A 25,076-nucleotide genomic window follows, 5' to 3' on the forward strand; every position below is an offset into this window, starting at 1 on the left:
GGCAAAACTTACACAATCTGCAGGGGAGCAAATTATGTTTTCCCCCCACTGTACATAAGGGGGGGATATGATCTCCATGTATAAATACATAAGGGGGGATATGATCTCCTTGTATAAATACATAAGGGGGGATATGATCTCCATGTATAAATATATAAGGGGGGGATATGATCTCCATGTATAAATACAAAAGGGGGATATGATCTCCATGTATAAATATATAAGGGGGATATGATCTCCATGAATAAATACATAAGGGGGGATATGATAACCATGTATAATACATAAGGGGGGATATGATCTCCATGTATAATACATAAGGGGGGATATGATCTCCATGTATAAATACATAAGGGGGGGATATGATCTCCATGTATAAATACATAAGGGGGATATGATCTCCATGTATAAATACATAAGGGGGGATATGATCTCCATGTATAAATACATAAGGGGGGATATGATCTCCGTGTATAAATACATAAGGGGGGATATGATCATCATGTATAAATACATAAGGGGGGATATGATCTCCATGTATAAATACATAAGGGGGGGATATGATCTCCATGTATAATACATAAGGGGGGATATGATCTCCATGTATAAATACATAAGGGGGGGATATGATCTCCATGTATAATACATAAGGGGGGATATGATCTCCATGTATAAATACATAAGGGGGGATATGAACACCATGTATAATACATAAGGGGGGATATGATCTCCATGTATAAATACATAAGGGGGGATATGATCTCCATGTATAAATACATAAGGGGGGGATATGATCTCCATGTATAAATACATAAGGGGGGATATGATCTCCATGTATAAATACATAAGGGGGGATATAAACACCATGTATAATACATAAGGGGGATAATGATCTCCATGTTTTTATATATCCATAGAGAATGTTCCTCTCCCAACCCCCCCACTCCCGCTAATGTGAATAAATGTTCGGAAACAATAAAAGTAAAAACATTCTATTCTGGAAAGAAGCGTCTGACATTGATACATCTCTACGAAGACAAGGCTACAAGAGGTTCTGAGGAGCTCCGCCTCACCCTAGAAGAGGTCACATCATGCAACAAGCACAAAGACAAAAAAACGTTTATATCCATCAACCCAGGTTCGACTCTCCAGTAGGAAACTGCTTGGAGATACCCCACAGTCCCATTCCCCTGGAGCTGGCAGAGATCACTCGGAGGTCTGTTCCACCCTCAGGTTTGGGGTTCAGTCCAGGTTCCTTCCTGGGCAGCAATCACAAGAACATGAATGATTGGCTTAGCCGGTGACAAAGAATGACGATTCTACACACTGGACACACATCTGACGTGAAGACGACCACCTGGCTGTATTACTCCTCCGGTTCCGAATCCTCCATGGCCGGGCCTCACAACTCTTCAGCTTCCTCCACTCTTCCTGCAGCCATACTGGGGGTGGAACCCTGGCTGCAGCGCAGGCAGCTGTAAAGATTTTCTTCTGCTTCCGGTAAGCAGCCTCTAGGTGACCGGATCTCTAGGTAGGTTCAGCTGCACCAACTCCCCTCCGGCACTAAATTTGGCAGCTGGCCCATTGCCCTCCATGGTGAAAAGTTTACAAGTCTTTGCAGTCTCGTGCACGGGGGAGGACTTTCGGGATGACTCCGGAGAGTTGGTTGGGCTGAGCTGCACCGCCGTCGTGTCCTGCACCGTGTGCTCGCTGGTCTCTATTTCGAAGGCTGTATTTCCCGGCTTAATGAACCCGATATTAGAGCCCGGCTTGGACTTCCTGGCCCCGTGCGCAGGCGGCCTCCGGCTACAGATGCAGCAAGCACCAAAGAAAGCAAAGGCCACGACTAAGAGAATGGGTCCGATGATGATGGGAGGGTTGTTAACGGGCAGAAACGTCCCAAAGGCAAAAGCGCCAACTAGAGTGATGTTTATTCCCGCCAGCATGATGCAAAGTCCGCAGGCGCAGCACAGCGCGGGGGAGGGCAGTCCGTGGGGGCGGGTTTTCTTCTGAGCAGGTTTTTGGCCCAGTGAGGATTTGCTTTTGTTGGTGAACATCATGTTTTCTGGTTCTGTATGTCCTTCCTCATACCATTCCTCGCATCGGCCTGCAGGAAAATAACAGCAAATTATGATTTATTTCTCAAGATTTCTAGATAAGTCACATCAGCAATCAGAGCATCAGAGATACTACATGTCACCTGGAATCCTATCCGTCAGGAACATGAAACTCATTGCACAAGGAAGTATGGAGTTCTCCACCATAACTCCACCATCAACAACCCCCTGCAAAAATATCCACTGTCCCTAATGCTTGACGAGGGTCTCCACTACCACCAACTGCCAATGAGGGTCTCCACTACCACTAACTGCCAAAGAGGGTCTCCACTACCACTAACTGCCAAAGAGGGTCTCCACTACCACCAACTGCCAATGAGGGTCTCCACTACCACCAACTGCCAATGAGGGTCTCCACTACCACCAACTGCCAATGAGGGTCTCCACTACCACCAACTGCCAATGAGGGTCTCCACTACCACTAACTGCCAATGAGGGTCTCCACTACCATTAACTACCAATGAGGGTCTCCACTACCATCAACTGCCAATGAGGGTCTCCACTACCATTAACTACCAATGAGGGTCTCCACTACCACCAACTGCCAATGAGGGTCTCCACTACCACTAACTGCCAATGAGGGTCTCCACTACGACCAACTGCCAATGAGGGTCTCCACTACCACTAACTGCCAATGAGGGTCTCCACTACCACCAACTGCCAATGAGGGTCTCCACTACCACCAACTGCCAATGAGGGTCTCCACTACGACCAACTGCCAATGAGGGTCTCCACTACCACTAACTGCCAAAGAGGGTCTCCACTACCACTAACTGCCAATGAGGGTCTCCACTACCACCAACTGCCAATGAGGGTCTCCACTACCACCAACTGCCAATGAGGGTCTCCACTACCACTAACTGCCAATGAGGGTCTCCACTACGACCAACTGCCAATGAGGGTCTCCACTACCACTAACTGCCAAAGAGGGTCTCCAACTGCCAATGAGGGTCTCCACTACCACCAACTGCCAATGAGGGTCTCCACTACCACTAACTGCCAATGAGGGTCTCCACTACGACCAACTGCCAATGAGGGTCTCCACTACCACTAACTGCCAAAGAGGGTCTCCACTACCACTAACTGCCAAAGAGGGTCTCCACTACCACCAACTGCCAATGAGGGTCTCCACTACCACCAACTGCCAATGAGGGTCTCCACTACCACCAACTGCCAATGAGGGTCTCCACTACCACCAACTGCCAATGAGGGTCTCCACTACCACTAACTGCCAAAGAGGGTCTCCACTACCACTAACTGCCAATGAGGGTCTCCACTACCACCAACTGCCAATGAGGGTCTCCACTACCACCAACTGCCAATGAGGGTCTCCACTACCACTAACTGCCAAAGAGGGTCTCCACTACCACTAACTGCCAAAGAGGGTCTCCACTACCACCAACTGCCAATGAGGGTCTCCACTACCACCAACTGCAGATGAGGTTCTCCACTACCAACTGCCAAAGAGGGTCTCCACTACTACCAACTGCCAATGAGGGTCTCCACTACCACTAACTGCCAAAGAGGGTCTCCACTACCACTAACTGCCAATGAGGGTCTCCACTACCACCAACTGCCAATGAGGGTCTCCACTACCACCAACTGCAGATGAGGTTCTCCACTACCACCAACTGCCAATGAGTGTCTCCACTACCAACTGCCAATGAGGGTCTCCACTATCACCAACTGCCAATGAGGGTCTCCACTACCCCTAACTGCCAAAGAGGGTCTCTACTACCACCAACTGTCAATGAGGGTCTCCACTACCACCAACTGTCAATGAGGGTCTCCACTACCACTAGATGCCAATGAGGGTCTCCACTACCAACTGCCAATGAGGGTCTCTGCTACCACCAACTGCCAATGAGGGTCTCTGCTACCACCAACTGCCAATGAGGGTCTCCGCTACCACCTACTACCAATGAGGGTCTCCGCTACCATCAACTGCCAGTGAAGGTCTCCACTACCCCTAACTGCCAATGAGGGTCTCCACTATCACCAACTGTCAGGAAGGGTCTCTGCTACCAGTCTTCCCCAGTGAGGGTCTCTGCTACCACCAACTGCCAATGAGGGTCTCCACTACCACCAACTGCCAATGAAGGTCTCCACCACCACCAACTGCCAATGAGGGTCTCTGCTACCAACTGCCAATGAGAGTCTCCGCTACCACCAACTGCCAGTGAGGATCTCCACTAGGGATGAGCTTCGTGTTCGAGTCGAACATACGTTCGACTCGAACATCGGCTGTTCGCCCGTTCGGCGAAGCCCGAACGTTTTGGTCCGTTCGCGCCAAATTCGTGTGGCGCTCACGGCCCACAATGCACTGTGATGGCGCAGTGCATTGCTGGCTCATGATTGGCCAAGCATGCACTGTGACCCCGCATGCTCAGGCTGTGTAGTGCACGCCCCACACTATATAAGGCCGCCAGCGCGGCGGCCTTGTGTAGTGTGTTGGCGTCTGAAGCAGTGGGTGTTCTGTGTACCTTCAACACAGTACACACCGATCGTTTTCGGCCGATTTTCGATCTTGCTGTTGTATAGTGGTTGTTGTCTGCATGCCCTGACCGCAGTATACACCGCTATATTCACCTCACCTATATAGCTAGTGATCTATCTTTTATAATAGAGCTTGCAGTCAGTAGTGTTAGTAGGAGCTAGTGCGTGCTGTCTGCGTTCTCTGTACCCAGTACATACCGCTATATCCACCTACATAGCTCTTCTCTATTTGAGCCCACTTGCCATCTGCAGGAGTTATTGGAAGTTGTGTGTGCCTCCAGCACAGCACAGTATACATCTGTATATACCCCTTTATCTCTGGTGTTCTATAATAAAGGCATCTGCAGGAGTTAGTGGGTGTTGTGTGCCTCTAGCACAGTATACACTACCCAACTGCTTTTTTACCCAACTCCCTTCAGGCCATTACCATGTCTGGAAGGCCAGCAAGGAGAGGCAGACAGGCGCGAGCCGATAAAAGAGGGCAAGCAGGCTCTGTGTCTAGAGACAACAGTGCTGGTCGTGGACGCGGTGCATTGTCATCAGCACGTGGCCATGGGACATGCTTGTCCTTCTTTTCGGCAGCTGGACATGTTGAACCGCAACATGCCAACGACTTGGTAGAGTGGATGACCAAGCCCTCTTCATCCTCCTCATCCTCTCTCACCCAGTCTCAGGGTACTAGCAAAGCAGCTGCCAACGCATTGTCTTCCCTCCTCTCAATGTCATCATCAGTGACTCCTTCCCTAGACCCACCACGTCCTCCTGAGGAGTCCCCTGAACTCTTTGAGCACAGTGTTGGGTACATGCTCCAGGAGGATGCCCAGTGTTTTGTGGGCTCTGATGATGACACTCAGCTAGAGGAAGGCAGTAGCGTGAGTGCAGAGAGAGGGGATGCTCAAGAAGGACAGCAATCTGGCAGTCATGTTCCAGAAGCTGCAGCATACTGCCAGGTTTGCTACAGCGATGAAGAGGGAGGGGATGATGAGGGCACTGACTCCACGTGGGTGCCTGGTAGGAGAGAGGAGGAGGAGGAGGAGGCACATGTCCAACGAGGCAGAATGCCCTCCGGGGGCCAGCTTAGGGGCAGCACACCGACTGAATCACACCGCAGAGCTCCGCCTGTGCAGAACGCTGCCTCTGCACGTTATGCTAAAAGTTCTTTGGTGTGGGCCTTTTTTGAGACGAGTGCATCAGATCGCACCGCTGCTATTTGCAACATATGTCTCAAGCGTATCTCGCGTGGCCAAAACATCAGCCGCTTGGGCACCACATGCTTGACCAGACATATGTTGACCTGCCATGCAGCTCGTTGGCAAGCGTACCTCAAAGACCCACACCAAAGAACAAAGCGGCCCTCTCCTTGCTCCTCATCAGCTGGCATCTCCAACCCCACTAGACCTTCAGTCCTCTCTGAAACCTGCTCTGAGAGGAATGAAGGTGTAGAATTAGGTGTGTCACAGCCAAGTGCTTCCGGGAACTCTGCTAGCGGTACACCCACGTCCGATTATAGCAGGCAAATGTCCCTGCCCCAGCTGCTGGACCGGCGGAAGAAGTTCACTCCCAGCCATCCACATGCCCAGCGGTTGAATGCTAGCTTGGCTAAATTACTAGCACTTCAACTGCTGCCTTTTCAGTTGGTAGACTCGGCCCCCTTCCGTGAGTTTGTACAATGTGCGGTTCCTCAGTGGCAGGTCCCCAAACGCCACTTTTTCTCACGGAAGGCGATTCCGGCTCTCTACCGGCATGTGGAAGGCAATGTCCTTGCCTCGCTGGACAGGGCGGTCAGCGGTAAGGTGCATATTACCGCTGACTCATGGTCCAGCAGGCATGGACAGGGACATTACCTGTCTTTCACGGCCCATTGGGTCACTCTTCTGGCAGCTGGGAAGGATGCAGGACAAGGTGCAGTAGTGTTGGAGGTTGTTCCGCCACCACGCCTCCAAAATGCTACTATTGGTTGTGACACACCTCTCTCCTCCACCCCCTCCTCTTCTTCTTCCTCCTTGGCCTCTTCCAGTGCTCTGTCCTCAGAACCAGCGGTGCTCCGTAGGCGTTCCAGGGGCTACGCAAGTACGCAGGCAAAACTATGCCATGCCGTGCTTGCGCTGGTTTGTTTGGGGGACAGGAGCCACACTGGGGCGGATGTTTTGTCAGCTCTGCAGGGGCAGGCCAAGAGGTGGTTGACGCCACGCCAGCTTAAAGTGGGAGTCCGCCGGGACTCCGCGTTTTTTTTTTTTTTTTTTAAAGCCAGCAGCTACAAATACTGCAGCTGCTGACTTTTAAAATAATGACATTTACCTGTCCAGCGCGCCCGCGATGTCGGCACCCGAAGCCGATCTCTAGATCGTCTCTCGGGTGCTGCCGCCGCCATCTTGGGTATGGGAATCAGGAAATGGAGCCTTTCGGCTTCATTTCCCGGTTCCCTACTGCGCATGTGCGAGTCGCGCTGCGCAATAAGGACGGTCCCCGCTGCCTCTGGGATCTGTGTGTTTCCCAGCAGGCAGCGGGGCACTTGCGGAAAGGGGCGTAATCTACGCCCCTTTCCGCAGAGAGCTATCCCGGACGTGGGTGCAGATACCTGTACTGTACAGGTATCTGCACCCCCCTCCCCCCTGAAAGGTGCCAATTGTGGCGCCGGAGGGGGGGAGGGTTCCGATGAGCGGAAGGTCCACTTTAGGGTGGACCTCCGCTTTAAGCCAGGAATGGTGGTTTGCGACAATGGCACCAACCTCCTCTCCGCCCTCCGACAGGGACAACTGACCCATGTGCCCTGTGTGGCTCACGTCCTTAACCTGGTGGTGCAGCGGTTCTTGGGCAGGTACCCCGGCTTACAGGATGTCCTGAAGCAGGCCAGGAAAGTCTGTGTGCATTTCCGCCGATCATTTAATGCCTGTGCTCGGCTGGCTGAGCTCCAAAAGGAGTTGAACCTAACCCAAGAACCGCCTTATATGTGACATGCCCACCAGATGGAACTCAGCGTTGGCCATGCTGCAGCGGCTGCACACGCAGCAGAGGGCCATCAATGAGTACCTGTGCGACTACGGCACCAGGACAGGGTCAGGGGAGCTCGGTTTTTTCTCACCACGCCAGTGGGGCATGATCAGGGATGCATGCACTGTCCTGTCACCGTTTGAGGAGGCCACAAGGATGGTGAGCAGTGACAGTGCATGCATCAGTGACACTGTACCTCTTGTCCACCTCTTGGAGCATACGCTGCGTGGAATAATGGACAGGGCACTTGAGGCAGAACAGAGGCAGGAAGAGGAGGACTTCCTTGCCTCTCAAGGCCCCCTTTATCCAGACAGTGTTCCTGCTGTGCCACCCATCACACAGGAAGAGGAGGAGGAGGATGATTGTGTCAGCATGGAGGTGGAGGCTGGCACTCAGCATCAGCAGCAGCAGTCTTATAGGGATGATTTACAGTCCCAAGAAACCCATGGACTTGTACGTGGCTGGGAGGAGGTAGCTGCGGATCATGTTGTCCTTAGTGACCCAGAGGACTCCGGACCGAATGCCTCAGCTAACCTACGCTGCATGGCCTCCCTGATCCTGAAAAGCCTGCGGAAGGATCCTCGTATTCTTCGGATCAAGGAGAGGGACCATTACTGGCTGGCCACTCTCCTTGATCCACGGTACAAGGGTAAGGTTGCCGACCTTATCTTGCCATTGCAGAGGGAGCAGAGGATGAGACATCTCTGGGAGGCCTTGCGGAAAGGTCTGTGCAACGCGTTCCCAGAGACTGGGAGGTTACAAACTCCTGGTCCTGGACAACGTGTTGCTGAGGCATCGGTCAGAAGGAGCGGTGGAGAAGGTGGCCGTCTGACTGATGCTTTCAGACAATTTTTTAGTCCGCAGCCCCAAGGTATGATCGGTTCCAGCAACCATCGCCAGCGTCTGATTTACATGGTGCAGGAATACCTAGGGGCAAGGTCAGACTTGGACACCTTTCCCACCGAAAATCCTCTGGCTTACTGGGTCTTGAGGATGGCTCACTGGCCAGAGCTTGCACAGTATGCAATTGAGCTACTGGCCTGTCCTGCATCCAGCGTTCTTTCGGAACGCACCTTCAGTGCTGCTGGTGGCTTTGTTACCGATCACAGGGTGCGCCTGTCCACCGAATCAGTTGATCGACTGACCTTCATCAAGATGAATCAGTCTTGGATCACCCACAGCTACCAAGCACCTGAAGCTGATGTAACCGAATAATTTTTTTGGAAATATCACATCCCTTCAAGACTGCCTATGCTGATGCTGAGTGACTGTCCTGTTATGTTGATTGTCTATCCTCTTCCTCCTCCGCTGATATGTTGGAAGAACATTTCTGGTTCTGGGTGATGCCATCAGCCCAATTTTTCTGCCCCTGTTTAACAGGGGCGTTTAAGTACAATTGTTGATGCAATGCTTTGCATCAAAGAGTATATGGGAGAGGTTGCAGTGTGGTGGCACCAGCAGCAGTGCCTAAGGCCCAATTTTTCTGCCCCTGTTTAACAGGGACATGTAATTACAATTCTTGATATAATATTTCACAGGAGGGCCCCTTCCTGTGCCCACCCAGAGTAACTGTGAGGACTTATAGTGTTGTGGCACCAGCACCACAACCACCAAAGGTAAATTTTTCTACCACTGTTCAACAATGGCATGTAATTACAATTCTTGATATAATCGTTCACAGCAGGGCGCTCCAGCGCCCACCAAGAGTCACTTTGAGGGCTTACAATGTTGTGGCAAAACCAACACCTTGTTCCGCCATTTCTGCAGAGCATATAGGGCAGGCCCCTACTTTCAAACATCCAACTTACAAACATCTCCTACTTGCAAACGCAAGGAGACAACAGCAAGTGAGATGAAAAAAGATGGACGACAAAACAAATTATACAGGGGTGATAACCCTTCCCTATGTTTTCCAAAAAGCTTAAAAATAGTTTTTTTGACTGGAGCTACACTTTAAAAATGTACCAGTTGAAAATTACAGATTCAACTTAACACAACAAACCTACACAGTCCCTGTCTTGTTTGCACCGCCTGTATACTGCTGTTCTGAGTATATAGGGCCTGGGGGCCACACGCATTTCCTTTTTTTAATATGGGTACGGGGTTCCCCTTAATATGCGTACAAGACCCAAATAGGCTGGTAATGGGCAGGGAGGGCTACCCATGCCATTTTTCTCAATGATTTTCAACCATATTGCAGGAACCAGATATAACATTAAAACCGCAAGCAGTTTTAAATGGTGTTATTTCCGTTAAATGTCATTTTGTGCAGGGACTGTTCTAAACACGGGAAACACGTGGCACTTCACAGGCATACTACAGACACCCCCCAGGCACCATAGTTAAAGAAATATTTCACTTTTTTTTCCACTTTAATCGTCATTAAAATCAGTGCTCCCGCCAAAACGGGCGTTTTTAAAACTTTTTTTTGCATTGACCCATGTCCCCTGGGGCAGGAGCCAGGTCCCCAAACCCTTTTTAGGACACTATCTTGCATATTAGCCGTTAAAATTAGCACTTTCCATTTCGAACGTTCGAGTCCCATAGACTTCAATGGGGTTCTAACGTTCGTACGAATTTGGGGTCCATTCGAACCGAACCGGGGGGTGTTCGGCTCATCCCTAATCTCCACTATCACCAACTGCTAATGAGGGTCTCCACTACCAGACTCCCCCAGTGAGGGTATCCCTACCATTAACTGCCAGTGAGGGACTCCACTTGCACCAACCGCCAGTGAGGGTCTCCTTTACCACCAACTGCCAGTGAGGGTTTCCTTCACCACCAACTGCCAAGTGAATGGCAATCGTCTTCCCCAGGGCAAGGGTCTTTACAAGCCACTCCCATACCCCAAGTGAGGGTCTCCACTTCCCTCAGTCTTAGAGGAACTTCACCACCACCAACTCCCGGGGAGGGTTAGTCAATGCTTGTCGTCGCCGGGACTCGTATTTCATCACAGAGACATCATAGTAACACAGAATGGCTGTCAGTGCTTGGTCTGTTCAGAAAGCTCATCGCCTGTCACAGCGAGCAGAGAAATGTGCGATCGCAGATGGCTAATCAGTTCATCCAAGTGAAACGGATCAGATTGATGAAACATCTAAAAACAAACAGTGAGTCACAGCAGGGAATGAATCCAACACCAAGGAAGTGGCACCGTCACCAGGCTCTGGGCTTAACCCTCTGACTTCTGCCCTATCTACAGCTCTGTGGCTCGGCCTCCCAAGGTCTGCAGGCCACAAGGAACCAATTCCTGAGAAGATCCATCACCATCTGCTTCTTCATGGTGATGTCTTCTGAATGCCGAGCAGAGAAATATGGGAGGCTTCTCTGTGCTCAGTGTAAAGACAATGTCACCCAACGTGACAGCAAAGACATGAAATGTCACAGGAAAGATTATGGGTCTGAGATGATCTGGGGCCCCATCTACTGGAAAGCAGAGATGATCTGGGGCCCCATCTACCACTCTCGACATGCAGATCCTAATGCGCAAGTGTCTGGCACTGCTCTTTAAGGACACACAAACCCACAGGAGGATGAGGGTTATGGTCCCTGTATTTAGGATGAGGGTGATGGTCCCTGTATTTTGGATGAGGGAGATGATCCCTGTCTTTAGAATGAAGGAGCTGATCCCCATCTTTAGGATGAGGGTGATGGTCCCCGTCTTTAGGATGAGGGTGGTGTTCCCCATATTTAGGATGAGGATGATGGTCCCTGTATTTCGGATGAGGGAGATGATCCCTGTCTTTAGAATGAAGGAGCTGATCCCCATCTTTAGGATGAGGGTGATGGTCCCTGTCTTGAGGATGAGGGTCCCTGTCATTAGGATGAGGGTAACGGTCCATGTTTTTAGGATGAGGGTGATGGTCCCTGTCTTTGGAATGATGGTCCCTGGTTTTGGAGGAGATATTGTCTGTCTCTGTGGAGGATTGGTGGGTTGGTGTCACCATGTTGAGTTTTCTGGTATTACTAGAAATACTCGTCCCTTCTCTGGGACCACCCCAGGGACAGGTAGACAGTTCATATTGGGGGAATATGTCTCCTGGATTTGTCCCTCCCCCACCCAGATTCCCCGATAGGAACTATTCTGTATATTCCCCATTTTCCCCTCCCACCTAAATCTCCACATCACCGGGGGGAAGGGGGGATGGGCAGCTGTTACCATGGCAACCTTTAACAAGAAATATACATGCTGTCATAGGAACAATAAGGAGTTAACCGACGCAACACAACCTGTATGAGTGAGACGAATGTTCCTCGTCATCCGCCCCACTGGGGTCACCCCAATATTACCCACATTCACCCCCTATCACCCCAATATTACCCACATTCACCCCCTATCACCCCAATATTACCCACATTCACCCCCTATCACCCCAACATTACCCAGATTCATCTACAATCACCCCAACATTACCCAGATTCATCTACAATCACCCCAATATTACCCACATTTATCCTCTATCACCCCAATATTACCCTGATCTATGCTCTGTCACCCCAATATTACCCACATTTATCCTCTATCACCCCAATATTACCCTGATCTATGCTCTGTCACCCCAATATTACCCACATTCCTCGGCCTATCACCTCAATATTACCCTGATCTATCCTCTGTCACCCCACTATTACCAACATTCATCCCCTATCACCCAAATATTACACAAACTCATCCCCTGTCACCCCAATATTACCCAAACTCATCCTCTGTCACCCCAATTCTACCCACATTCAGCCTCTACCACCCCAATAGTACCCTGATTCGTCCTCTATCACCCCAATATTACCTGAAATCAACAGTATTACCCAGGCTCATCTGCTGACACCCCAATATTACCCTGATTCCTCTTCTGTCACCCCAATATTACCCCTCCCCCAGGGGCTCCTCTCTTATATACAGACTATAAGGACATATTGCTGTGACTGGGGGTAACAAGAGGGGTTCACCACCATCATCAAACACAAAGACTTACTGAGCAGCAGACAGAAGGATCCAGGCAGCAGACAGATCCTGGGGACCCCGGGACCCCATCCCTGAATCCAGGGGCCACACAACGAAAACTCCAATATCTACTTCCTCCTACTTCTAGGGGATCAGCCCCCAACAGGGATATATGAGGTATCAGCCACCTGCAGGGGTATATTGTGATCAATGTCCAACAAAGAGTAGGTCTCCAGTAGTAGGATATCAGGGATCAGCCTCCAGTAGGGAAATATCAGGGATCAGCCTCCTCTAGTAGAATATAAGAGATCATCCTCCTGTAGTGGGGTTTCAGGTATCAGCCTCCAGAAGTGGGGTATCAGGTATCAGCCTCCAGTAGTGGGGTATCAGGGATCAGCTTCCTGTAGTGGGGCATCAGCCTCCAGTAGTGGGGTATCAGGGATCAGCCTCCTGTAGTGGGGTATCAGGTATCAACCTCCAGTAGTGGGGTATCAGGGATCAGTCTCCAGTTGTGGGGTATTAGGCATCAGCCTCCTGTAGTGGGGTATCAGCCTCCAGTAGTGGGGTATCAGGGATCAGCCTCTAGTAGTGGGGTATCAGCCTCCTGTAGTAGGATGGAAGGGATCAGCCTCCAGTAGTGGGGCATCAGGGACCATCCTCCTGTAGTAGGATGTAAGGGATAGTCCTCCAGTAGTGGGGCATCAGGGATCAACCTCCTGTAGTAGGACGGAAGGGATCAGCTTCCAGTAGTGGGGTATCAGGGATCAGCCTCCTGTATTAGGATGGAAGGGATCAGCCTCCAGTAGTGGGGTATCAGGGATCAGCCTCCTGTAGTAGGATGGAAGGGATCAGCCTCCAGTAGTGGGGTATCAGGGATCAGCCTCCAGTAGTGGGGTATCAGGGATCAGCCTCCTGTATTAGGATGGACGGGGTCAGCCTCCAGTAGTGGGGTATCAGGGATCAGCCTGCTGTAGTGGGGTATCAGCCTCCTGTATTAGGATGGAAGGGATCAGCCTCCAGTAGTGGGGTATCAGGGATCAGCCTCCTGTAGTAGGATGGAAGGGATCAGCCTCCAGTAGTGGGGTATCAGGGATCAGCCTCCAGTAGTAGGGTATCAGGGATCAGCCTCCTGTATTAGGATGGACGGGGTCAGCCTCCAGTAGTGGGGTATCAGGGATCAGCCTCCAGTAGTGGGGTATCAGGGATCAGCCTGCTGTAGTGGGGTATCAGCCTCCTGTATTAGGATGGAAGGGATCAGCCTCCAGTAGTGGGGTATCAGCCTCCAGTAGTGGGGTATCAGGGATTGGCCTCCTGTAGTAGGATGGAAGGGATCAGCCTCCAGTAGTGGGGTATCAGGGATCGGCCTTCAGTAGTGGGGTATCAGGGATCAGCCTCCTGTAGTAGGATATAAGGGATCAACATTCAGCAGGGGTATATGTAGAGCTTCAGTCTGCAGCAGGAGAATGTTGGGGTTCAGCCTCCTGCATGGTGTATGAGGATCTGCCTTCAAGGTGAGGAGCCCCCAGAAGGTGAGGAGCTTCCAGAAGATGAGGAGCCCCCAGAAGGTGAGGAGCTTCTGCACTCCCTCTGCTCTCTCCTGATGTCTCTGCTCAGCTCGGAGCTGTCCGCCCATGTGGTGCTGAAGTTATGCAGCTGATAGACAGCAGGGGGCGCCCGAGTCCTCGGCTCAGCATTACTTGGAATTCCAGGTACAGTAGCATTCTTCACTGTGGGGGGACAGGAGAAGGATATGGAGGGGACATGAATGTGTTAAATATATATAACCATGGGGGTAGCACCAGTAATGAATGGGTTAATTCTATTCCGTCATTGTGGAAGCATCTGTAATGAATAGGTTCATTCTATCCAGCCGTAAGCACTGGTCATGAATGGGTTAACTCTATCCAGCCAAGGGGGAAGCACCAGTCATGAATAGGTTAATTCTATCCAGCCGTAAGCACTGGTAATGAATGGGTTAACTCTATCCAGCCATTGGGGAAGCACCAGTCATGAATGGGTTAATTCTATCCAGCCTTGGGAGAAGCACCAGTCACAAATAGGTTAATTATATCGAGCCGTAAGAAAGCACTGGTCATAATTGGGTTAATTCTATCCAGCCTTGGAGGAAGCACCGGTCACGAGTGGGTTCATTCTATCCAGCCAAGGGGGAAGCTCTAGTCATGAATGGGTTAATTCTATCCAGCTGTAAGCGCTGGTCATGAATGGGTTAATTCTATCCAGCCACTGGGGCAGCCCTGGTCATGAATGGGTTAATTCCACCCAGCCTTGGGAGAAGCACCGGTCACGAATAGGTTAATTCTATCCAGCCGTAAGAAAGCGCACTGGCCATGATTGGGTTAATTCTATCCAGCCTTGGAGGAAGCACCGGTCATGAAATGGTTAAGTCTGTGTGGTCATGAATGAGTTAGTTTGATCCCACTGGATAGAATTAACCCCTCCATGAGTGGTGGCTCCCCAGGGTAAGGCAGATTTAACCCCTTCATGACCAATACCCCCTATACCTGGACAGAACTAGCTCATTCCCGTTGTCCACCCTTAGCTGGAGCCTAATTAACCCCATCATGACCAGAACCTCCCCACAATTGGATGAAATGAACATGTTGAGGACCAGCGTCTTCCCATGGTTAAATACAGTTAACCCACTCATGACTGGGGCTCCCCTATGGCGGTAAAAAGTTAACCCTTTCATCACTGTTGGCTCCCTATGGCTGGATAGCATTAACCCTTGTATGACCAGTGCTTCCGTACAGCTGGAAAGCATTAACCCATTCATGACCTGTGCTTTCCCAATGGATGACAGAATTAACCCTTCCATGACCAAGTCTACCCTATGGCTTGAGAGATTGAGCCCATTTATAAGCCTATCAACAGCTGCCCAGACTTAACATCTTCATGACCAGTGCCTCCTCATAGCTAGACCGAAATAATTAACTTTTGACCAGCCCCACCCCCCACCCCCAGATGGATTTAACAGATTCATTACCATTGGTGCCCCACAGCTGGGCACCATTAACCCTTTCATGACCAGTGTTGTTCAGATTTAATTCATCCATGACCAGAGCCTCTTGGCTCTGTTGCCAACATAGAAACATCTTTTACCTACGCATTTCAGCCAATACTTGGATCTGGTTACTGTTTCTTAGGAAAGTACCCCTCATCCAATCACAGTCTGTCTTGACCTTCAGAGTCCTGCATACAAACCAATCAAAAACATTACTGGTCCTTCCTCCCCTCACAGGAGCCAAGTGAAGGTTTAGAACAATAAAAGTTCCTCTTGTCCACTAGCTCCGGAGTCTCCCAGACGTCTGCAGTCTCATTTTCTAGGATGTGAAGCCCAGCACTCATGTCCAGTGGTGATGCCCAGCAGTGAAGCCCAGAGGTGATGTACAGCGGTGATGTTCAGCAATGAAGTCCAGCGGTGAAGGCCAGAGGTGATGTCCAGCATAGAAAGCCCAGCGTTGATGGCCAGTGGTGAAGCTCAGCAGGGATGTTCAGCAATGAAGTCCAGTGGTGAAGCCCAACAGTGAAGGCCAGAGGTGATGTCCAGCAATGAAGCCCAGCTATGATGGCCAGTGGTGAAGCCCAGTGGTGATGTCCAGCATTGAAGCCCAGCGGTTATGTTCAGCAATAAAGTCATGCAGTGATGTCCCACGGTGATGTCTAGCAATGAAGTCCTGCGGTGATGTCCCGTAGTAATGTCCAGCAATGAAGTCCGGGGTGATGTCCAGTAATGAAGTCCCGCGGTGATGTCTAGCAATGAAGCCCAGAGGTGAAGGCTAGCGGTGATATCCCTCGGTTATGTCCAGCAATAAAGCCCAGCGGTGATGTCCCATAGTGATGTCCAGCAATGAAGTCCCACAGTGATGTCCAGCAATGAATTGCCGTGGTGATGTCCAGTAATGAAGTCCCGTGGTGATGTCTAGCAATGGAGCCCAGAGATGAAGGCCAGCAGTGATGTCTCTTGGTTATGTCCAGCAATAAAGCCCAGCGGTGATGTCTCTTGGTTATGTCCAGCAATAAAGCCCAGCGGTGATGTCTCTCGGTTATGTCCAGCAATAAAGCCCAGCGGTGATGTCCCATAGTGATGTCCAGCAATGAAGTCCTGCGGTGTTGTCCAGTAATGAAGACCCACTGTGATGTCCAGTAATGAAGTTCCGCGGTGATGTCCAGCAATGAAGCCCAGAGATGAAGGCCAGCGGTGATGTCTCTTGGTTATGTCCAGCAATAAAGCCCAGCGGTGATGTCCCGTAGTGATGTCCAGCAGTGAAGTCCTGCGGTGTTGTCCAGTAATGAAGTCCCATGGTGATGTCCCGTAGTGATGTCCAGTAATGAAGTCCCACAGTGATTTCCAGTGATGAAGTCCTGCGGTGATGTCCCGTAGTGATGTCCAGCAATGAAGTCCTGCGGTGATGTCCATTAATGAAATCCCACGGTGATGTCCAGTGATGAAGTTCCGCGGTGATGTCCAGCAATGAAGCCCAGAGATGAAGGCCAGCGGTGATGTCTCTTGGTTATGTCCAGCAATAAAGCCCAGCGGTGATGTCCCGTAGTGATGTCCAGCAGTGAAGTCCTGCGGTGTTGTCCAGTAATGAAGTCCCATGGTGATGTCCCGTAGTGATGTCCAGTAATGAAGTCCCACAGTGATTTCCAGTGATGAAGTCCTGCGGTGATGTCCCGTAGTGATGTCCAGCAATGAAGTCCTGCGGTGATGTCCATTAATGAAATCCCACGGTGATGTCCATTAATGAAATCCCACGGTGATGTCCAGTGATGAAGTTCCGCGGTGATGTCCAGCAATGAAGCCCAGAGGTGAAGACCAGCGGTGATGTCCCGTAGTGACATCCAGCAATGAAGTCCTGCGGTGTTGTCCAGTAATGAAGTCCCACGGTGATGTCCAGTAATGAATTGCCGTGGTGATGTCCAGTGATGAAGTTCCGCGGTGATGTCCAGTGATGAAGCCCAGAGGTGAAGGCCAGCGGTGATGTCCCTTGGTTATGTCCATCAATAAAGCTCATTGGTGATGTCCCGTGGCAAAGTGACAAGCAATGAAGCCCAGCGGTGATGTCCCGCACCAATGTCCAGCGATGAAGTCCAGGACCAGCACCAGCCATGATGTATTTTTACCTTTTTCTTTTTCAATTTTTTTCTATTCAGCTGGTGGGAGATATGGTTGGGGGGAGGGGGGGTATACTTGTATTTATTTATATGGCCTGCTTTCATCAATATACTTCCTACAAAGTGCAGGAAACTGAAAACACATCAGTGAAGATTCGTTGCGCCTTCATTTACCTTTAACCACTTCGGCACCACAGCATTTTTTTTTTTCATTGTTTGCATACATGGAAAAATCTGTATGTTTGGCCATAGAATGATATAAATCCCCAGGAACCAGCCCCTTCCCGCCCTCTTCCCACCCCCTTCCCACCCCCGCACATACACACACATTTTCTGAAAGCAGAGGCCCTGTAGAATAATAAGATGATACTTGCAATTTTTTTTATATAACACAATATTTGCACAACTGTTTATCAAATGCATATTTTCAGGAATAACATTTAATAAAATGTATTTTAAATGCACACAAACAATACACATTTTTTTAGGTAAAATATAAAAGACGGGGTTGTGTCGAGTGAATAGATACCAAACATGTCAAGTCTTAAAATTGATATCTCAAAAAATGATGGTACCCAAAAATCTCCATAGGTGGCGGTTTAACAGCCTTTACAGTTCATCGGCTTAGAGTTCCCGGTAATCCCCGGTGATAGAATTGTCCTCACGCTGACGTTTTCGGCGACACATCGTGTGTGGTGCAATTGTGGTTTACATACTAGTGCACACCCTTGGCACGCGTTTGTATTTGCAGGTGTGTGCGGGGCAACGGGGGTTATGGTTCATTTTTTTTTTTAAACATTTTATTATAATTTTAGTTTTACTTTTTTTTTGTATTTAAATTTATTGCTATTTCAAGGGTTTAACAAACCTCACAAAGGTCCTGTTTATTGAGACATTAGGGGGGTCTAATAGACCCCCAGTGTCTCCTCTGCCCCCCAAAGCACCCAACAGGGGCAGAGATCTGTTAGATGCTCCCGTGGCTGTTCCGGCTCTGAAACCAGAAATGATGAAGTCCTTGTTGCTTCCAGTTTCATTTAGTGCAGAGGAGATCAAGGAACATATGTTCTTCGGGTTTGCTCACACTCTCCATCCGGAAGCAATTGGCTGTGGTCCTGGGCTCAAGGTAGGAGAAGGAGAGCCCAGGAACTATGCGGGGGTGGTCCAGTGGTGCGGACGGGGGCTTGGGTACACCACGCCACCCACACAGTGAAAGTATTCAGCGGTTATACAGCTGCTGGATCACTTTGACTATCCAGACCGGAGGTGGTTGATACTACTACTACTACATCTTGGATTCGTTATCCCTCAGGCTGGCTGTTGAGATTCCTATACATTTAGACTGTTGGTGATCGATTCTTCAGGATGGGTAGTGATGGACTCTTATATCCTCAGGATGAGTGGGGATGGACTCTTGTGACTTCAGGCTGAGTGGTAATAGACTATTGTGACCTTATTCTAGGTTGGTGATGAGTTCTTGTGGCCTCAGGCTGAGCGGTGATAGATTCCTGTGACCTCAGGCTGGGTGGTGATAGACTCTTGCGTCCTCAGGCTAGGTAGCAGTGGACTCTTGTGACCTCAGGCTGGGTAGCGATGGACTCTTCCGACCTCATGCTGGGTAGTGATGGACTCTTGTGACCTCAGGCTGGGTAGTGATGGACTCTTGTGACCTCAGGCTGGGTAGCGATGGACTCTTCCTACCTCATGCTGGGTAGTGATGGACTCTTGTGACCTCAGGCTGGGTAGTGATGGACTCTTGTGACCTCAGGCTGGGTAGTGATGGACTCTTGTGACCTCAGACTGGGTAGCGATGGACTCTTGTGACCTGAGGCTGGGTAGCGATGGACTCTTGTGACCTGAGGCTGGGTAGCGATGGACTCTTGTGACCTGAGGCTGAGTGGTGGTGGGTTCTTGTGACTTCAGGCTGGGTAGTGATGGACTCTTGTGACCTCAGGCTGGGTAGCGATGGACTCTTGTGACCTCAGGCTGGGTAGCGATGGACTCTTGTGACCTCAGGCTGGGTAGCGATGGACTCTTGTGACCTCAGGCTGAGAAGTGATGGGTTCTTGTGACATCAGGCTGAGTAGTGATGGGTTCTTGTGACCTCAGGCTGAGAAGTAATGGGTTCTTGTGACCTCAGGCTGAGTGGTGATGGGCTCTTGTGACCTCAGGCTGAGTGGTGATGGGCTCTTGTGACCTTAGGCTGGGTGGTGATGGGTTCTTGTGACCTCAGGCTGAGAAGTGATGGGCTCTTGTGACCTCAGGCTGAGTGGTGATGGGCTCTTGTGACCTCAGGCTGAGTGGTGATGGACTCTTGTGACCTCAGGCTGAGTGGTGATGGACTCTTGTGACCTTAGGCTGGGTGGTGATGGGTTCTTGTGACCTCAGGCTGAGAAGTGATGGGCTCTTGTGACCTCAGGCTGAGTGGTGATGGGCTCTTGTGACCTCAGGCTGAGTGGTGATGGGTTCTTGTGACCTCAGGCTGAGTGGTGATGGACTCTTGTGACCTCAGGCTGAGTGGTGATGGACTCTTGTGACCTCAGGCTGAGTGGTGATGGGTTCTTGTGACCTCAGGCTGAGTGGTGATGGGTCCTTGTGACCTCAGGCTGAGTGGTGATGGGTTCTTGTGACCTCAGGCTGAGTGGTGATGGGTTCTTGTGACCTCAGGCTGAGTGGTGATGGGTTCTTGTGACCTCATGCTAGGTTGGTGATGGGTTCTTGTGTCATCAGGCTCATAGTAACGAGACTCTTGTGGCATTAGGCTGGTTGGTTAGGCAGGCAGGATTGTTGCTGCTGTGATTTGGAACTCAGATTGGGGTGCTGGATGAAAATAGAAGATAGGTACATTAAAATTGATAGACATTATTAATTAATAGATAAAAACAGATCAACAGCCATATGGGTACAGATACTGAAGTCCATGGCAGTAGACCTCAAGCTCAGTCCTTACTTTTCCTTCTGTGTCAGTCATGTATAAGACGTATACAGATAATGAAGTCCCAACATACAGTGCCTTGTGAAAGTATTCGGCCCCCTTGAACTTTTCAACCTTTTGCCACATTTCAGGCTTCAAACATAAAGATATAAAATTTTTATTTTTTGTGAAGAATCACCAACAAGTGGGACACAATTGTGAAGTAGAACGAAATCTATTGGATATTTTAAACTTTTTTAGCAATTAAAAAAACTGAAAAGTGGTGCGTGCAAAATTATTCGGCCCCTTTACTTTCAGCGCAGCAAACTCACTCCAGAAGTTCAGCGAGGATCTCTGAATGATCCAATGTTGTCCTAAATGACTGATGGTGATAAATAGAATCCACCTGTGTGTAATCAAGTCTCTGTATAAATGCACCTGCTCTGTGATAGTCTCAGGGTTCTGTTGAAAACGCAGAGAGCATCATGAAGACCAAGGAACACACCAGGCAGGTCCGTAATACTGTTGTGGAGAAGTTTAAAGCCGGATTTGGATACAAAAAGATTTCCCAAGCTTTAAACATCCCAAGGAGCACTGTGCAAGCGATCATTTTGAAATGGAAGGAGTATCAGACCACTGCAAATCTACCAAGACCTGGCCGTCCCTCTAAACTTTCAGCTCAGACAAGGAGAAGACTGATCAGAGATGCAGCCAAGAGGCCCATGATCACTCTGGATGAACTGCAGAGAACTACAGCTGAGGTGGGAGAGTCTGTCCATAGGACAACAATCAGTCGTACACTGCACAAATCTGCCCTTTATGGAAGAGTGGCAAGAAGAAAACCATTTCTCAAAGTATAATATCCATAAAAAGTCTCATCTAAAGTTTGCCACAAGCCACCTGGGAGACACACCAAACATGTGGAAGAAGGTGCTCTGGTCACATGAAACCAAAATCCAACTTTTTGCCCACAATGCAAAACGATACGTTTGGCGTAAAAGCAACACAGCTCATCACCCTCAACACACCATCCCCACTGTCACACATGGTGGTGGCAGCATCATGGTTTGGGCCTGCTTTTCTTCAGCAGGGACAGGGAAGATGGTTAAAATTGAGGGGAAGATGGATGCAGCCAAATACAGGACCATTCTGGATGGAAACCTGTTGGAGTCTGCAAAAGACCTGAAACTGGGACGGAGATTTATCTTCCAACAAGACAATGATCCCAAACATACAGCAAAATCTACAAAGGAATGGTTCACAAATAAACGTATCCAGGTGTTAGAATGGCCAAGTCAAAGTCCAGACCTGAATCCAATCGAGAATCTGTGGAAAGAGCTGAAAACTGCTGTTCACAAACGCTCTCCATCCAACCTCACTGAGCTCCAGCTGTTTTGCAATGAAGAATGGGCAAGAATTTCAGTCTCTCGATGTGCAAAACTGATAGAGACATACCCCAAGCGTCTTGCAGCTGTAATGGCAGCAAAAGGTGGCTCTACAAAGTATTAACGCAAGGGGGCAGAATCATTTTGCACGCCCCACTTTTCATTTTTTTTTATTAGTTAAAAAAGTTTAAAATATCCAATAGATTTCGTTCCACTTCACAATTGTGTCCCACTTGTTGGTGATTCTTCACAAAAAATAAAAATTTTATATCTTTATGTTTGAAGCCTGAAATGTGGCAAAAGGTTGAAAAGTTCAAGGGGGCCGAATACTTTCACAAGGCACTGTGCTTATTACAGGTCAGTGAGTCAATGACACCAGACATCCGGAGAAGGCAATGGCCTTCCGTGTTCATTTAATTTAACAAAATTAGATTAGAGTTCAATAATCAACAACAACCAATCAGCATGTTGTAAGCACAGATAGGCCAAAGTAAAGTTCATTCCTATTGGTTATGGCTTACTGCATTTTCACAGTTGAATGACTTGCATTGGTCTTAAGGGTCTGCAGGATATAAGGTCAGCAATCTCACCTGTCCTGTGTGGAGGAAGGACCGTCCTCCGCCTGTCCTGGAGGCAAATCCTTCATCTCATTCGCTACATCTGGAAGAGAATAGTAATGACCTCATTCCATAGAGTTCATACTATGATAGTACATAACACAGCGACTACAAACTGACCACAAAACCAGGACAGACGTGACGAGTCTTCTGCTGAGCAGATGTATAACAGATCGCATGATATAAATAATCTGCAAATATTTCTGTGTTATGAGCTGCTGAGATCTGTCACAACATGGAAATACCGACAGACATTTCATATCACCCCCCCCCCCCCCCCCACAACCATCTCGCCCACACACCATCCAACAACGTGAGAGCTCTGCCGCCTCCACATATTGTATGTGTAGACATGAGCAGGTAATCAATGTGCTGCTTACAAAAGTCAATCAAGTTTCAGATGTCAGTATTGCATGCAGGTTGAAGAAGAAAGATAACACCTGATTGGTTGCCAGGAAGGATTGCTGAAGTTTGGAATGGGAAGGATGGAAGTCTGGGACGGGAATGATGGAGGTCTGGGACGGGAAGGATGGAGGTCTGGGACGGGAAGGATGGAGGTCTGGGACGGGAAGGATGGAGGTCTGGAATGGGAAGGATGGAGGTCTGGAATGGGAAGGATGGAGGTCTGGGACGGGAAGGATGGAGGTCTGGGACGGGAAGGATGGAGGTCTGGGACGGGAAGGATGGAGGTCTGGGACGGGAAGGATGGAGGTCTGGGACGGGAAGGATGGAGGTCTGGGACGGGAAGGATGGAGGTCTGGGACGGGAAGGATGGAGGTCTGGAATGGGAAGGATGGAGGTCTGGAATGGGAAGGATGGAGGTCTGGAATGGGAAGGATGGAGGTCTGGGACGGGAAGGATGGAGGTCTGGGACTGGAAGGATGGAGGTCTGGAATGGGAAGGATGGAGGTCTGGGACGGGAAGGATGGAGGTCTGGAATGGGAAGGAGAAAGACCTGGGACGGGAAGGATGGAGGTCTGGAATGGGAAGGATGGAGGTCTGGAATGGGAAGGATGGAGGTCTGGGACGGGAAGGATGGAGGTCTGGGACGGGAAGGATGGAGGTCTGGGACGGGAAGGATGGAGGTCTGGGACGGGAAGGATGGAGGTCTGGAATGGGAAGGATGGAGGTCTGGAATGGGAAGGATGGAGGTCTGGGACGGGAAGGATGGAGGTCTGGGACTGGAAGGATGGAGGTCTGGAATGGGAAGGATGGAGGTCTGGGACGGGAAGGATGGAGGTTTGGAATGGGAAGGAGAAAGACCTGGGATGGGAAGGATGGAGGTCTGGCATGGGAAGGATGAGAGTCTGGGATGGGAAAGATGGAGGTCTGGCATGGTAAGGATAGACATCTGGCATGGGAAAGATGAAAGGCTGGGATGGGAAGCTGTAAACTCTGGGATGGGAAAAATGGAAGTCTGAAATGGGAAGGATGGAAGTCTGACATGAGAAGGATATAAATCTGACATGGGAAAAATAGAAGTCTGGCATGGGAAAGATGAAAGGCTTGGATTGGGAAGGAGAGAGGTCTGGGATGGGAAGAATGAAAGTTTAAAATGGGAAGGGTGAAAGTCTGAAATGGGAAGGATACAAGTCTGGGATAGGAAGGATGGAAGTCTAGAATGGAAGGCTGAGGATCTGGAATGGGAAGGATGGAAGTCTGAAATGGGAAGGATGGAAGTCGGGGATGGGAAGGATGGAAGTCTGGGATAGGAAGGATGGAAATCTGGTTTGGGAAAGATGGAAGTCTGGTATGGGAAGGATGGAAGTCTGGTATGGGAAGGATGGAAGTCTGGTATGGGAAGGATGGAAGTCTGGTATGGGAAGGATGGAAGTCTGGTATGCGAAGGATGGAAGTCTGGTATGTGAAGGATGGAAGTCTGGTATGGGAAGGATGGAAGTCTGGTATGGGAAGGATGGAAGTCTGGTATGGGAAGGATGGAGGTCTGGGATAGGAAGGATGGAGGTCTGGGATAGGAAGGATGGAAGTCTGGTTTGGGAAGGATGGAAGTCTGGGATAGGAAGGATGGAAGTCTGGTTTGGGAAGGATGGAAGTCTGGGATAGGAAGGATGGAAGTCTGGTTTGGGAAGGATGGAAGTCTGGTATGGGAAGGATGGAAGTCTGGGATAGGAAGGATGGAAGTCTGGTATGGGAAGGATGGAAGTCTGGTATGGGAAGGATGGAAGTCTGGGATAGGAAGGATGGAAGTCTGGTATGGGAAGGATGGAAGTCTGGTATGGGAAGGATGGAGGTCTGGGATAGGAAGGATGGAAGTCTGGTATGGGAAGGATGGAAGTCTGGTATGGGAAGGATGGAAGTCTGGTATGGGAAGGATGGAAGTCTGGTATGGGAAGGATGGAAGTCTGGTATGGGAAGGATGGAGGTTTGGGATAGGAAGGATGGAAGTCTGGTTTGGGAAGGATGGAAGTCTGGTATGGGAAGGATGGAAGTCTGGTTTGGGAAGGATGGAAGTCTGGTTTG

General features: G+C 49.7%; 1 protein-coding gene across 2 annotated transcripts; it reads right to left on the reverse strand.

Annotated features, from left to right (window-relative positions):
- Positions 1-976: 976 nt before the first annotated feature.
- Positions 977-14,164, reverse strand: TMEM275 (transmembrane protein 275). 2 transcript variants are annotated; one of them, XM_077450721.1, is made up of 2 exons: positions 12,735-14,164; positions 977-2,107 (listed from the first exon to the last, which is right to left on the reverse strand). In XM_077450721.1, exon 2 carries the CDS (start codon positions 2,058-2,060, stop codon positions 1,512-1,514), a length of 549 nt encoding a protein of 182 aa, XP_077306847.1. In that variant the 5' UTR covers positions 2,061-2,107; positions 12,735-14,164; the 3' UTR covers positions 977-1,511. The 2 variants fall into 2 exon arrangements, with proteins under 2 accessions (XP_077306847.1, XP_077306846.1); XM_077450720.1 differs by having other exon boundaries at positions 12,578-14,164.
- Positions 14,165-25,076: the final 10,912 nt, after the last annotated feature.

This window comes from Lithobates pipiens, unplaced genomic scaffold (genome assembly GCF_037356315.1).
Source record: "Lithobates pipiens isolate NorthernLeopardFrog02 unplaced genomic scaffold, aLitPip1_a1.2 Scaffold_23, whole genome shotgun sequence".
In the NCBI taxonomy this organism is placed as follows: Eukaryota; Metazoa; Chordata; class Amphibia; order Anura; family Ranidae; genus Lithobates; species Lithobates pipiens.